General features: G+C 39.9%; 1 protein-coding gene across 1 annotated transcript; it reads right to left on the minus strand.

Moving 5' to 3' along the window:
- Positions 1-316: 316 nt before the first annotated feature.
- On the minus strand, positions 317-1552 carry LOC129003562 (uncharacterized). Its single transcript, XM_054431862.1, has one exon. It carries the CDS (start codon positions 1550-1552, stop codon positions 317-319), a length of 1236 nt encoding a protein of 411 aa, XP_054287837.1.
- Between the last annotated feature and the right edge of the window lie 13167 nt (positions 1553-14719).

Genomic DNA, 14719 nt, shown 5'->3' on the forward strand with positions numbered 1-14719 from the left:
CGTTTCTGGACCAGCCCCCAGTAGACTAGAGATTTGCCCATTTTCAAGCCCCCTCCCCTCCAGCCAGTAGAGTATATATGTTCGTCCTACTCCGGGATCCAATATAGACCCTTATGGGAGTCAAAATCGGGAGGTAACGAAGACCGATTACAACTTTTACCAGTAGTATATATATCTGCGTCCTACTGGGGGATCCAATATGGGCTCTTATGGGACTACCTCCCCACAAAATCAAATTCAACCCTTGCCTCATCACTCTGGGGCAAAAATTATATTTTTTTTTGTTTTTATTTTCTTACAGCGATCTAGAAATTGTTTATAGTTGTCTAATGATGTTTCTTGAAATGTCATAACTGAATCCAGTTTCAGAGACCACGACTACGTATGCTGTTGTTCCGGCATCGGCTTGCGCGGTCGCGATAGCATTTACGAAATCTAACTCAATCTGGATGTCACTTCTCGAGCGATCTGTGCTCATTGGGTGGAGATGAGTGTCTATCACCAACAGTGGATAATCATTCTTGAACTCTGAAGGAGATACGAACACATTGGTGTCTCCAAAGTTCACCAGACGATATCTGACCAACTGTTCGTATAACAGTCTCCATTTGCCTTCAGTGATATGTATGTTCTGCATTTCTTGAGGATAACGTTCTCCGTTTATTTTCACTGCGACATTTTTTATGTTGCAACTATCAAAACGGGAGGGAATTTTCTTCTGGTCATTCCAACGGCTAGTTTGCAACCCCACAATGACAAATTTCGGGTTGTATACATTTCTATAAACGTTAGTGATATCGAAGTTGAACGAGGCCCCGAAAACACCTTTTTTCTCAATACACTGCCACTGGTAATAGTTGTATACCAATTTGCTATGATCACTCAAACGCGTCAACCCATCTATCAATTGAATCTTGCTGGTGGCCGTATACTCGACTAACGGAACTCGAAGAACGAAAGATTTGATTTCGACTTTTCCATCCTCTGGTATCGTGTCTGTTGCGGCTGATCCTTTCCAAATGAATAGTGCATCGTTATCTTCAGCACGAGTGAATACGACTTCGAATCCGCCTTTGTACATAGGATACCGTAGATGATCGAAGAAGCCGAGACCGAGGTGTGCAAGGGTACCGATTACTTCGAAGTTGCCTCCACCAGTGAACGTGGATACGAAACCACAATTTCCTAGAGAGTTCTTGTTCGAACTGGAATAGTTGAGGATTCCCTTGACCGTGCTTGTGACACCAGGATAGTCGACAGTGTCGATTGTGGTGTTGTGTTTTTTGAGTTCGATTCGAGTAAACAGAAACGGTACGAAATTGTCGATGAGTTTAATGTTTGTTTTATCGGCATAAGCAGCCCCATCAGATTTCTTGACGACTTTACCACAAATGTGAAATTGTATTCCTGAATCGTAAAATGTGTCACCATGATCGAGTTTAAAAACCGTGTAATTATTTGGAGTGTTGAAATTGAGTTCAGACACCGGCATGACAGAGCGGTATTCGCTCTTCACCACACCGCTTGAAAACTGATTGTATGTAGCATCCATTTGTGTTGGTTACTTAATATAGGTTGAAAAAAATATACTATGTTAACATTATGATTTTACTCTTTAGGCCTCATGCTCAGTAGCGAACTCAAGAGCTGTGTATTAAATCCGTGATTACGTTCGTGTTCTTCGAGGAATTCCTGGGACACGTTTTGATACTTTATGATGTAGTACCAATCTACGTTGCCTGCAAAATCTTGTATGAATGATTCAGACAGTGTTTGATATTTGCTGACCACATACCAGCACTCGTTAAAGTTGATAGCCATTTCCCGGAGGAAGCTCTCATCGAACTTTGTCCTCTTCAGTACGGCATACCAGTTTACGCGATGGAAATACGTGCGTAACATGTCGATGCTGAAATCGTAGTTTTCGGATAGGAGACCCCAGTCGAGCTCCTTAGCGTACTTCATAACGAACTCGTCTGTGAGAACACCCTTAGGTGCTTTCGCTTCCCGAGAAAGAATCGTCCATGCGTTTTCCATGTTGTACTCTTTCTCTCACTTATATACATACAGACGTTCCTAGCCCGAGACCGAGTTTGCGCTTCATCCACATTGCACCGGTGGTACCGAGTGCGACCGCGCGTTCGTTTAGATCGGCGTCAGAAGACGTGACCCTATTCCAAGCAGCGTCTTGCAATTTCTTATCTGCCACCCATCGGTCTTCGGCACGCCTATGATCCCGATACCACATGTCATGTTTCTTGCACGCCTCGTCTAAGGGGTTGACTCCTTTGTCACCACGAGCCAGGCGATCAGATAGCTTCGTACCAGGTCCGCAATAATTGTACGTATCAAGATTCCAACTACGTGGAGCGTGTAGCTCAAACGGTAAACTGTTGATTAAGTTGTTCAACAACCCCGATCCTTGAATAGCGTGTTCAGGTAACGCTGACAGACAGCGTATGAGATACTTCAATCCGTTTGGTCGTTTGATTAGCTCCTGCATGCGGTCGTATATGAATTTCACGACTGACAGTTTCTCGTTGTGAAAGTTATTGTTTCCAGCAGCCTCCTCAGCGTGTATGAAATTGAGCCGACTGATCAGTTCGTTTAAATCCTTTATGTACCGATATTCGATTGGTGTTTTGTCATCGTACCGTTTCAACCCAGACCCAACTGTCTCTGTGGGTGTTGATGTAGTTGGGGTTGTGGATTTATTCATCTCATCCCAAATGGGTTTGATCATCTGTTTCCACTTTTGACCCTGACTTGATTTCGGTCGTCTAGTCGAGGGATCGTTCTTTTGATACAACGAGTTGGATGTCAACAGAATTTCCTTGTATGAATTCCAATCGTCAGATGTGTACTCATCAGACTTAACAAAACCTTTATTCGTCAAGAGTTTCCAAAGACCTTCACTGCCGACAAAACTTTTACCTGACATCACTATATCATCGTAATTAAAGGTGATTGGTTCTGATCCAATTTTCAAACGTTCACTCGTCACATCATAATAAATACCAAACTGTGAATCACTTGCACGAGGTAAGTATCTCGCACCGACACTGCCCAAATTGATTACATTTGAGTCCACCAACTGTCTGATTGATTTGTTCTGAACGTTTTCAGTTTCCACTTCATCTTCGTTATCGAAGGGAATTTGTTTACGATCTGGTGTACTGTATACTCTTGGTCTAAAGCGAGCAACCATTTGATTGTATTTTTGCTTTTTCAACCACTCCTTTGTCTTTTGTTCTAATAGATCATCTTTTTCTTTTTTCTCTTTTATTGCATCGGTAATGGTTTGATATTTCTTTTCCCTTTCTCGTTGTTCCTCTCTTTCTAAAATGTGTACGTTAGCAAATTGTTGTTGAAGTCTATTTTTTACATTTTCTAGTTGCTTTGCCTTGGTGACAGTCAACGGTTGTTTTTGGACATCTCTTGTAATGATTGTGGTGGATGGACTTTTTGTTGGAGACGATACAACTGATATCTCTTTAAGTTTTTGTTCACGTTGTTTTTGCTCTTCCAATTCAGCGTCATGAAACTTTTTCATCAGGTTACTCTCGATAGCTTCAAGTCGCTTAGCAGCTTTTGCATCCATCATAACCTGTGTTCACTTATATTATACAACGTCAGAAAAAACGACATATATCGTTTCTAGTATAAAATTGGCATATCGTCGAAAAACGACATTTCAATCAAAAAACGTGATATAACGTTTCTAGTATAAAAACGACATATCCATCAAAAAACGATATTTCATTCAAAAAACGTGATATAACGTTTCTAGTATAAAAACGACATTTCAATCAAAAAACGTGATATATCGTTTCTAGCTTAAGATGTGACATTTCACTTTGAGGTTGTAAATATAGTTTTCTTCAGCATGCATTTATATTTTCCAGAGTGTGCTTTTTTAGTGGTATTGATGGTTACAAATCCATGTTGTTCCTGCCAACACCGACGACAGAGCTTTTCAAACTCAGATAACGACATATCGGAACCGACAAAATCCTCATGAATACGTGTCATGTAATGCTTGTTTTGTGTAAACACACACAGCAGATTTAGGTTGTTACGGATTACTTGCATATCGACACGACCATAGCTCTGACTCAGGTATATACATGATATATTTTTGTGACGACCTCTGATGTAATAGTCTTTGATTTTTGATTGCTCATCAAGTAAACAGTCATCAAACACAACCAGTGAATTTGGTTTGCATTCATCCAATGGAACCAAGTCGGAACAATCAGAGAAGAAGAACGCAATTTTGCAGCCGAGGTTTTTCTGCACTCTTTCATAGTGTTTTTGTAGATCATGGTACGCTGGTTGTTCTATTGATCGACTGAACACGTAGAGATGTTTAAAAGTGATACCATCTTTGTTGTATATGAGATTAAGCAGTAAATTCGTTTTCCCACACCCTGATGGACCAACGATCAAGCAACGAAGTGGTTTTGGGAAGACACCACCTTCCACCCTTTCACCATCTCTATAGTAGACGTTTATTTCCATTGCCTTTACTTATAATACCACTTGGTTGGTTTCATAGGAAACTCCTTGACAGCCTAATGTCTCGCTCTGTTTATTTAAACATCGACTGTTGTTGCTCTAGACCTACAAATCAAAGTTTCTACTCGGTGTAGACGTTTAGACAGCTCTAGAAGTTCAATTCCGTTAATGGCGTCATATGCACTGTTGCTGCGACTGATGCCACAGATCTTTCTACCTCCTTTGATCTGAATACAGTCTTTTGTGACTTCGAGACCTTTTAAAATACCATCAACTTTATCATTTACTTCTTCAAGCTGTTCTTTAACAACCACATCAGTCTTATCTATAGCTTTTGCAACTTTTACTATCCTTTTGTTCTTGGCACTAATATAATGTTTCTCGAACCCGACTTGTTTGTTTATAATGGAGGTCAGATCCTTTTTTAACTTATCAAACATGTTATCTACCTGAGAAATAAATTCTCTTTTCATGTTACTGATCTTTGAATCTGTATCGTGACTGCAAGTGAATTCCAACGATGAAAGTTTTTCATTTAACTTATCTGTTGAAATGCTATTTTGGTTAGCACTGCTGTCAGCCAGTTCTTCTCCGAACCGATCGAATTTAAATATAGACATCATGATGCTCTTATAATGATACCAAGTCCAAGTACACCAGGTTTTCAACATTACTATTGAGTATCGGGTTGTTATTTTGATCAAGTATGTTGATTGTTATGCAGTGAATTGTCCTCAACCCTGGTTTCAAATCAACATATAACCTTTCCTTCGGTTGTTCAGATATCTTATACCCATGTGGAACTTGAGGGAAGAACGTGTATAGCAGTTCAGTTTCCGCATGTTTGTGATCATGTGTGTCATGGTTGACGAGACTGTTATGCACTATATTGCAGTGTATCTCAATAGTATCTACTGCCCTCAACTTTGGAGGTCTTTTTCCTGTCACTGTTTGATTCTCAACATAGTATGAGCTACTATCGGCTCTCTTCTGTTTTTCTTTTGTTGGAGGATCAAAACCAAACAACTTGCAGCATGCTTGATCCATATAGAACTTCAATGGTGAGTACACAGAAAGAAAATCACCATTTTTACTCAGTCTAAATTTAGTAGGATCAATGTTCAGATTCAAGGATTTTATGTAGTCCTTTGCAGTAACTTCCATAGACTCAATCGTCCAGTAACCTCTTGTGAAAGTGAGAGGATTCGGTATTGCATGGATGTCACTATCCCAGAAGAAAATATTCGCTTCATCACGGACGTTGTAAATATTGTTGTCTGTAAAAAACGCAACAAGTGCCATACGATGCTTCACGTTTTCCTCCAGATGGATTGGGTGTTCCAAGTGGAGAGTGACGCGAGAGCTTGTACCTCTAAGTTTTAATAGTGGCATGGTACACTTATAATTTGCTCCACCAAGATTGCCACGAGTATTTCTCATCTCTTAAAGTGTTTATGATCGAGTTCCAATTTGTATCATCGTTTGAACATCGCTTCAGAACTTCAAGGCAGAGATGACCGCAAATAGGAGGGTCTTCAAACTCCTGTACTCGCATATCATTATAAAGCAAATCACGCTCGCCTAAATACTTCACAAGTTCAATTGGTGGTGGAGCGTTGCCAAATGAATCGAAATACAGCTTTTTACCATTATGCATTTTGATATAACAGGTCCAGTGTGTACCATTCGAGTCCAAGTCACCGAGATTCAAAATACCACATTCCATTTCCCATGGGGATTCTGGCAAAACTTCACGCATGAAGACACCTCGAAATCCTTTCAATCCCAACACTTTGGCCCATCGTTCGAGGTCACCAAGCGTTAAGGGGCTTATGCGTTTTTTTGTAATAGTAAAGCATCCAATTTCCTGTTGATGCATCTTTTCAAACCAGCACCCTTAGGATCCTTGTCTATTATCGTGTCCAACTCATTGTCAATCAAATGCTTCAACCATGGAATAAACCTTTCCTTCAGCATCGGTGCTAGGTGTCTTCTGACAACAGGTGAGATGAAACGTTTTCCACCAGGAACGGCACCCTCCACAAATTCCAATACTTCTTTCAGCAGGCCTCCCTGTTTATTTTTCAATAGCTGGTCGTAGCTGAGGTTCAGCCGAATGCCTGTTTGGTTTCGTCTAGCTTTCTCAATAGCCTTATGCTGGACACTGTCTAACAGGATATGGTCCGTTCCACTACGACCTATGTCGTCACTTGTCAGTCCAATTATAGCACTCCTCCGTTTCTTATAGGCGATACGAAGCTTACGTTTCTGCCCTTCAGACAGACGAATGGTGTGCCTGTGCAATTCACTCATGTTGTGCTTATATCACTATAAGTACTCTTATTATAAGCTCGAAATGGTATACGTATTTTATTGTGCCAAGTGTAAAAGGAAAACCACTTCGACCGATGTGGAACGTATTAAGACGGTTAACAACAAGTGGCGGTTAAGAGGCCGATGTGTTAAATGCTTACGCGAGAAGAGCACGTTCACAAAAGCGCCTGTATCAGGAATCACTGATGTCAAATTTGAAGAGGCACAAGAGCTTCATCGACCAGTAACAAAAAAGTTTCCAAAACGTAAAATCGTCACTCTCTACATAGACGACCTGTGGGCTGCTGACTTGGTTATAATGGACAAGTTCTTCCGGGAAAACGATGGATATAAATATATGCTTAATGTGATTGATACATTTTCCAAGTACGCATGGTCCGAACCATTACTCAGGAAGAGCGGTGTCGAAGTGACAAACACGTTTGAAGCCATCATACGAAGAGCTAAGGGCAATGGTCACAAAGCACCTAACCTATTACACACTGATAAGGGTAGAGAGTTCGTCAACAAGAATTTTAAATGTCTTCTCACCAAACATGGTCTAAAGATGTATCATACGGAGAATGAAGAAAAGAGCTCCATAGTTGAAAGGTTCAATCGCACACTTAATGGACGAATGAAAGTGCATTTTGAAGCAAGGGGGTCATTCCGTTGGATAGACATACTGCAGGGCCTGTTGAGTAAGTACAACACAAGTGTACACTCCACCATTCGCATGAGGCCGGTCGATGTGACTGTGAATGTCGAGCCAGAAATTCGTAGCTTGTACCTCGATCAATTTCGATCAGTGAAACATCCACGACCTAAACTGAGAGTTGGCGATCGAGTGAGAATAGTAGCAAAGAAAGATACGTTTGCCAACAAGTACGCTCGAAACTGGCGAACAGAGATTTTCACAATTTCTCACATTCAGTCTACAGCACCGGTAACATACAGAATCATCGATGGTGAAGGAGAAGAGATCCTGGGTTCGTTTTATGAAAAGGAATTGCAAAAGAGTAATTTCTAATGGTTTATTGAATAGTGACCCCAGGGAAGGGAATGGATTCCATCATCTAAAATGTATCGTTTATCATCTTGGTTCGACAACACTACTTTATTGAGTGCTATGGTATAGAGGTCGTGACTGAAACTTCTAATCATGTTTATAGTTTTAGTGGTTTCCAAACCTTCAAACAAACATTTTTTGTAGTCGTCAAATGTTATTTCCTTCTCGGTGACTGACTTTTTGACTCCTTTTGACTTTTTGCATACACTACCATCCTCGACTTCATGAGCATACATCTTAGATCTTAGAGCAATCTGTTCTCGCATAATCCTCCCACTCAGTTCATCTTTCATTTTACCAAGAACCTTTTTGTTGACTCTAGGCATCCCATACGGATTGTTCTCAGGGTAGTCACTTGTATCAAAGTAATCTATCATGGTTTTCATATCCTGGTAAAAATCAGAGGTTGCAATGGCATATTTCAAAGAATCAGTGTCTGTATACTGCAATCGTGCTTTGTCACCGTACTTCGATTTAATCACGTTATAGTGAAAATCGTATATTAGAGTCTTTGAAACATCCAATACACTCATACCAACATATATGGGTTTATTGAACAGGAGTTTTGTCCTTTTCATGTGCACAGCAGAGAGGTTTTCAGAAAATATTGTACGATCCTTGAATGTAGGTTGAGCAATCCATTTTACAATTTGTTTTTCCTTTGTCGCCAATCGCACATCCACTCTGTTACGTATGTTCTCCATTGTCTTCCCAAACACACCATTATTCATCAGTTTGTAAAACTCCTTTTCGAAATCGTTCTTTGCCTGAGTTCTCAGTTTTGTATTCAGGTCAATATAAGTAGCTATCCAGTTTGATTGCTTAAAGGAAATGACTCTATGGATCTTCTTCAGTTTCAATCCAAGCTTAAGGTACAGCTTGAGATTCCTATAGTGAACCACGTACTTCTCTTTGTCATAAAGTGTTGTCAACAGTTTAACCTCTTTTCCTCCTGGTGGTACTCTCTGCTCCGGGGCAAGAGGAAGATCGGAATGCAAGTCGTGGGTATCTTTAGGATATTCCAAATCCACTTCAAGTATATACCCTGTATCAGCATCGTCAGGGATTTCGGTGACATCGATGTTTGTATCACACCATTTGAAATCTCCGTACGGCATGTGTTGAACCATTGCCCACCCATATAGGTTATTTGCATCCAAGTACACCAGGTACTCAGTTGGTTTGCTCGAATCGTAATCATTCATGTAGGGGTTATTGGCTTTAGCATGTCGGTTAGAACTTTGTGATACACCACCTCTAATTCCCTTCTCAATCATAAGTAGCATATCATAATCTGAAATAAGTTCTAGTTCAACGTTTGTCGTTTTTAGCATAGCACTCCAAGCAAGACCAGGTGTGGTGAAAAACCATGCAGGATCTAGTTTGTACGTTGACATACACACATTTCGGAAGTTCTCCATAACGTCAGCTAGTAGGAGGACATCTGATTTGTTGTACATCAAAGTGTACTCTTTCATATCCTTCATTTTAAATGAATCCCACACTCTTTTAGCATGTTCGTAATCTTTAGGGTCAACATCTGTTTTAGTTAGTATGTTGTAGAATTCTTCCTGCTTAGGTAGATGAGTTAGCTCATATTTGTCCTCACTGTCCATGTAATCATATGGGTAAATACCTTTTCTCAAAACCAGGTTCAACTCGGATTCATTGAAGTATTTAGCAGTATGTGTAAACTGATCTTTCTGAAGGTTTTTGGTGAGTGCATCAAGGCTACTGGACATAAACTTGAACGAATCCAAGAACCTCAGTTCGATCATGTTCTGCCTTTTAACTGTGTATGATATGTAACGTTCTTCATTGTTTGGTATCACTTCTATTTCCTCATCATTCATACCCAGCATTTTAATAAACAAATGTGTGTCGTAGCCAGAGAGGTTGTGAATGAAGACAGGAATAAACTTGGGTTTCCTGTACAGAATGTTGCATTTGTTGTGTGCAACTCCTCTGAATTGTCCTGTCAAATGGTCATGATCAAGGACCCTTTCATCTTCTAAAGGTTTTTCACAAATATGGCATGTTGTTGAGTTTGATATAATACGCTGGTCATCTACCGTTAAATCCATAGGTTTGATAGCCTCACTAGAATACAAATGCTTTATTTTTTCAGACTCCATCTCAAGTTGTTCCACAAAGACCCTTCCAGCATCTGCACCAAAGTATGTGACAGGAGGTTTATAGTCTCCATCTTTGGAAACTATGTAATATGCAAAACTCATAGCCAAGTGTTTTTGGTAGCTTTGTGTTTGTTCAGTTTTGATGGTTCTGTTGGACTCAAGAAGACATTCAAAGTCTGCATACACCACGAACGGGACTCGCATTGACTTGTTGAAATCATTAAATTTGATGACCGTCCCTTCTTCTGGAAGATTTATTTTTATACTTTCATGTCTGCTGCAATCCTCTCTATGTCTGTCCAAACCTTCTTTTGATCCAAAGTGTAACAGACAACGTTTACACAACCATAACATATGATCATGTTTTGATATCTGTGATTGTACAAGTCTAGATAGATTCTTTATGTAACAATAATGGTTTGTGTCTGCAGACTTCAAGTAGAGCAGGTCTATGTGTCTTTCCATCTCCTCGTTAGTGATTCTGAGAGGAACAACTGAATTTTCAATTCCATGGAGAGTGTAAACATTGACAGAGATATTGGCACGTTTTTCAAACTTTGTAATGTCATCTAATTTCATGGGAAACTCAATGTCTTTGAAAACATCATCAAGTTCATGTTCATAAGCTCTATACATACTTACTCTGTTAACATTATCCTTCGCGGGGTGTAAAGCTGCAAGGATAGACCACAGGAAACATTTCTGATCATTATTATTTATGTTTATCACTGCTTTCTTGGATTCTATCTTCTTCGGAAGTTTCATGTAACTAGAACCCTTAAGAGGTGTGTATTTATTTACTCTGATTTCCAAATCAATGACCTTCATCAAAGTCCAATTAGAGCCAGTTGCTTGGAAGTCTTCAATCTCTGCAAGTATCTTTGCCTTTGCGTCATTGTAATATTCAGAGATGTCTGTTGTTGGATACACAATTTTATTAGTAGTCTTGAAGTTCATCACTTGTTTTATTTTCTTGTCTTGAGCTACTCTCTGAAATTCAGCATGAAAGACAAAGTTGACTTTTATATTGCTTTCCACGACCATTTCTTCAATTTTTTCTTCAACCAAATCTGTGCACATGTTCAAAAACAACGTCGGATCCTTGACATTAGTCTTGTTGTCGATAACAAAAGTTCTGAGTCTTGACTTGAATGCTGTCTCAATTTGTCTTACCTCCAATGACCCACTGTCATCATCACCTGCGTTGTTATCTTCTGGTATCTGTTCAGCTTCACCATTAGTATCATGCTCTACACCAACTTCCGGTGTTGGTGGTAGTGGGCTAATTGGAGATGGTGGGGGAGCAACCAAATCAATCGAACTTTCAGACGTTTCCCCAAGGGTTAGTCCAGGAGGATTGCTCCCAAAGGTAAATGGTGATAGTGGATTATATGATGGACTGTCAGGAATATGGAGTGGAGATCGATAAACAGGACTGCTTGGTATATTCAGCTCTGAAGGAGAAGGAATAACGAGCTTAAGAGAAGGTCTTCGGGGTTTCTTCACAACAGAGTGTGGTTCATCAATCATTCCAAAATCAAAATCCTCAATAGCTTCTGCAAACTGTTCGTCTGTCACAAAATCAGTGTATTTTAGAATGTCATCCAATGCATCAATGAGATTTTGATGTGTAATTTCCTTCACAACATTTGGAACATCAGCTGATGTCGATGGAAGTGGGCTCTGAGGGGTCATACGAAGGAATTTGTCAGGTCTCTGCGGTCTAGTAGGTTTTCTCACCATAGCATTCAGATCAACATTGTTCATAATCGGGTGTGGAACATTAACACTCCTTTTAACCTTCGGATATCTCTTGACCAACCGCCTAATATCCAAACTAGACTTTTGAGGTTTTTCAGGACGAAGATGGTGTTTGGAATGCTGAGACCATTCTGACACTTTTACAGGTTTGATACAAATCCTACACACCTCCACATCGGTTGAACCAGCTCGAGGATACACATATTGTTTCACAGGTTCTCGACTCGTGGAAGGTACAGCATGTTGATTGTTTATAGGTGGAGCAATCGATACAACATTTCTGGAACTCACACCTGCCATATTTTGAGTTTGTCTCAGCATGCTAATATGATGATCCGACAGTTTATGATGCTTCCATTGAACCGGTAGCATAGACACTCCACATAGCAAACATGTCTTCATTTTTGGGGTAGTGCTTTCGCGAACATCCACAGGTGGACGACATCGTTTTGATTTCTGATGTCGGGCCAAGTTCGAAGTAGTAACAAGCTTACCACAAGTATCACACTTAATCTTAGACAGACGTCGGGGTTCTGTGGCAACGTCAGGTACCAAAGCCGGCTCACTAGCTTGTGTTGCAGCTAGACATTTCTTTGACTTTTGATGTCGTTTAAGATTTGCAACAGACACACTATCACCACATCGGTCACAAGCTACCTTCACACTGTAACGTGAACTCTTCTCCTGAGGAGCAGCTTGAACAACCACCATATCAGCTCTTGTCTCTTGTGCGCTTGCGGCGTTAGAGCATTTCTTGGTTTTCTTGTGTCTTCCTAAGTAGGGCTTCGATACACGTACACCGCAGATTGGACACTGCACCTTAGTGTCAACGGGTAAGCTAGAACCGACTATCGGAGAAACGTCGGAACCGGCTTCCTCGTCGGTGAGCTCAAACGATCTCACGTCGTCATCCGAATCGACAGGCAGAGGTGACACGGTGATAACCATGCTTTCCGGGGTCGCGGTGAAAACCACGCTTTCAGGTGTCGCGGTGAAAACCACGCTTTCTGGGGTCGCAGTGAAAACTGCGTTTTCTGAAGAGGCGTTGGAAAACGAAGTATTGCTGTCCATGGACTGGCACGCTTCCAAATACACATCATCCATTTTCACGGGCGAGTGTTGTCCTATATAGAGTCTGGGCATACACAAAAAAGGGATGAGAAGCAGCAGTGCTTTTTCAATACACGTTCTCTTATAATACTGGAAGAAGCAACCTAGGGCATGAAGAGGACTAGCCTCTTCGCTAACGACAGCCAGGGTGTGGGGAGGTATTCCCATAAGAGCCCATATTGGATCCCGAAGTAGGACGCACATATATATACTACTACCAGCCGAGCTTGAAAATGGGCAAATCTCTAGTCTACTGGGGGATGGTCCAGAAACGACTTTTCGATGAGTGGAAGAGTAAAGAGATGAGAATCCCTGGTCTGTCGGGGTTGATCCAGAACCGGCGTTTCCCTACTACTGCTATATAGCGCCGTAGTATTCTTCCGAAGCAATACCTGCAATACACGCTCGGCTCTGTATTGCTAGATAGCGCCGTTGTATTCTTCCGAAGCAATACCTGCAATACACGCGTGGCTCTGTATTGCTAGATAGCGCCGTTGTATTCTTCCGACGCAATACCTGCAATACACGCGTGGCTCTGTATTGCTGAACTACGCCATGGTATCTAAAGTTGCTGTACAACACAAGTGGACTACCTTTAATACAACTGTGGTTTCTTTTCCCACTAAATAGTTGCGGAGGATACCCCTGTGTTTGTTTCATTTTTCTTTTTTTTTTGTAAACGTCAATGGCATTTTAATTTAAAAAAAAAACTTTTCATACTTTTGAGTCTTTACTTAAAAAAAACCATTCTGATTTTTAGGTACTGTGAGAAATCAATATACTAATTTTAAAATGGTATAACTGTTTTTAATTTATCTTGTTTGAACCTATAAACAGTAGTTGCACTTAAGTAGGTTCCCTCTTACCACTCTGCAACCTACTAATTTAAATTTAATATAGTATAATCTAATAGTTTAGTTTAGTAAACATTTTTTGTAGTGAGGTTTCCTTCCGAAATTCGAATGATTTATTTATAAGTCGGAAATTAATAATAAGCTATTTTAAAACACGGATGAATTGTTTAAAATTCCAAACCAACGGCTCATCATAAAATAAAACACAACGCAGACTCGGAGAAACTACACAAATCATTAATCTAATGTCTATATATTTAACATACCTTATCGCCACCTGATCAGTTCCTGCAATTTCAATAAGTTTTATGCATAACAAATGAGGATAATAATACAAGTAAGCCAAATGGAATTAAATAAGCAACTTACTTTCTTGAACACAAATCCATTGTGTAAACTATCTTTAAATTTTGCGATTATTTACAACGTTTAGATTTCCATTAAATTACAAAAGTATGTAACCATTGACTATACACACATGTATCGTCTGTGTATAGTCAATGATGCAGCCCAACTTTCTATTTTAAAAAGAGTTCGAAAAACACAACAATGGAAGCCTTTCATGTATAAAATCTATCAGAACACGATCAGTCTGCTGAATGGAGTCAATCAGAGATTGTGTGATGACTGAATGTATCAGTCAGGAATGTTCTGACGAGAAAAAAACTGTTTTGAGTGTGTGTACTCTTATATTCAACTTAGGTACAGGCTGTGTGAGGATAGTGCTACATTTAGAAACTAGTGTGAGTCTACATTAAATATCTTATATAAATGCGATACCTCATGCTATATGTATGCTAACTGGTATGTAAAGGCTAAAATACCTTATGGACGTTAAATTAAAAATATAAATAAATGTTATTAAAACATTTTAAGTTGAAAAAATATATAATAGAGGGTAAATATTAATCTAAGATATATCTGAGGCCACGTTTCACCAATCCTCTTATTGGAATAAC

The sequence above is a fragment of the Macrosteles quadrilineatus genome, unplaced genomic scaffold, assembly GCF_028750875.1.
Source record: "Macrosteles quadrilineatus isolate MER2022 unplaced genomic scaffold, UCM_ALF_1.0 Scaffold_1__1_contigs__length_201487025, whole genome shotgun sequence".
NCBI classification, from domain to species: domain Eukaryota; kingdom Metazoa; phylum Arthropoda; class Insecta; order Hemiptera; family Cicadellidae; genus Macrosteles; species Macrosteles quadrilineatus.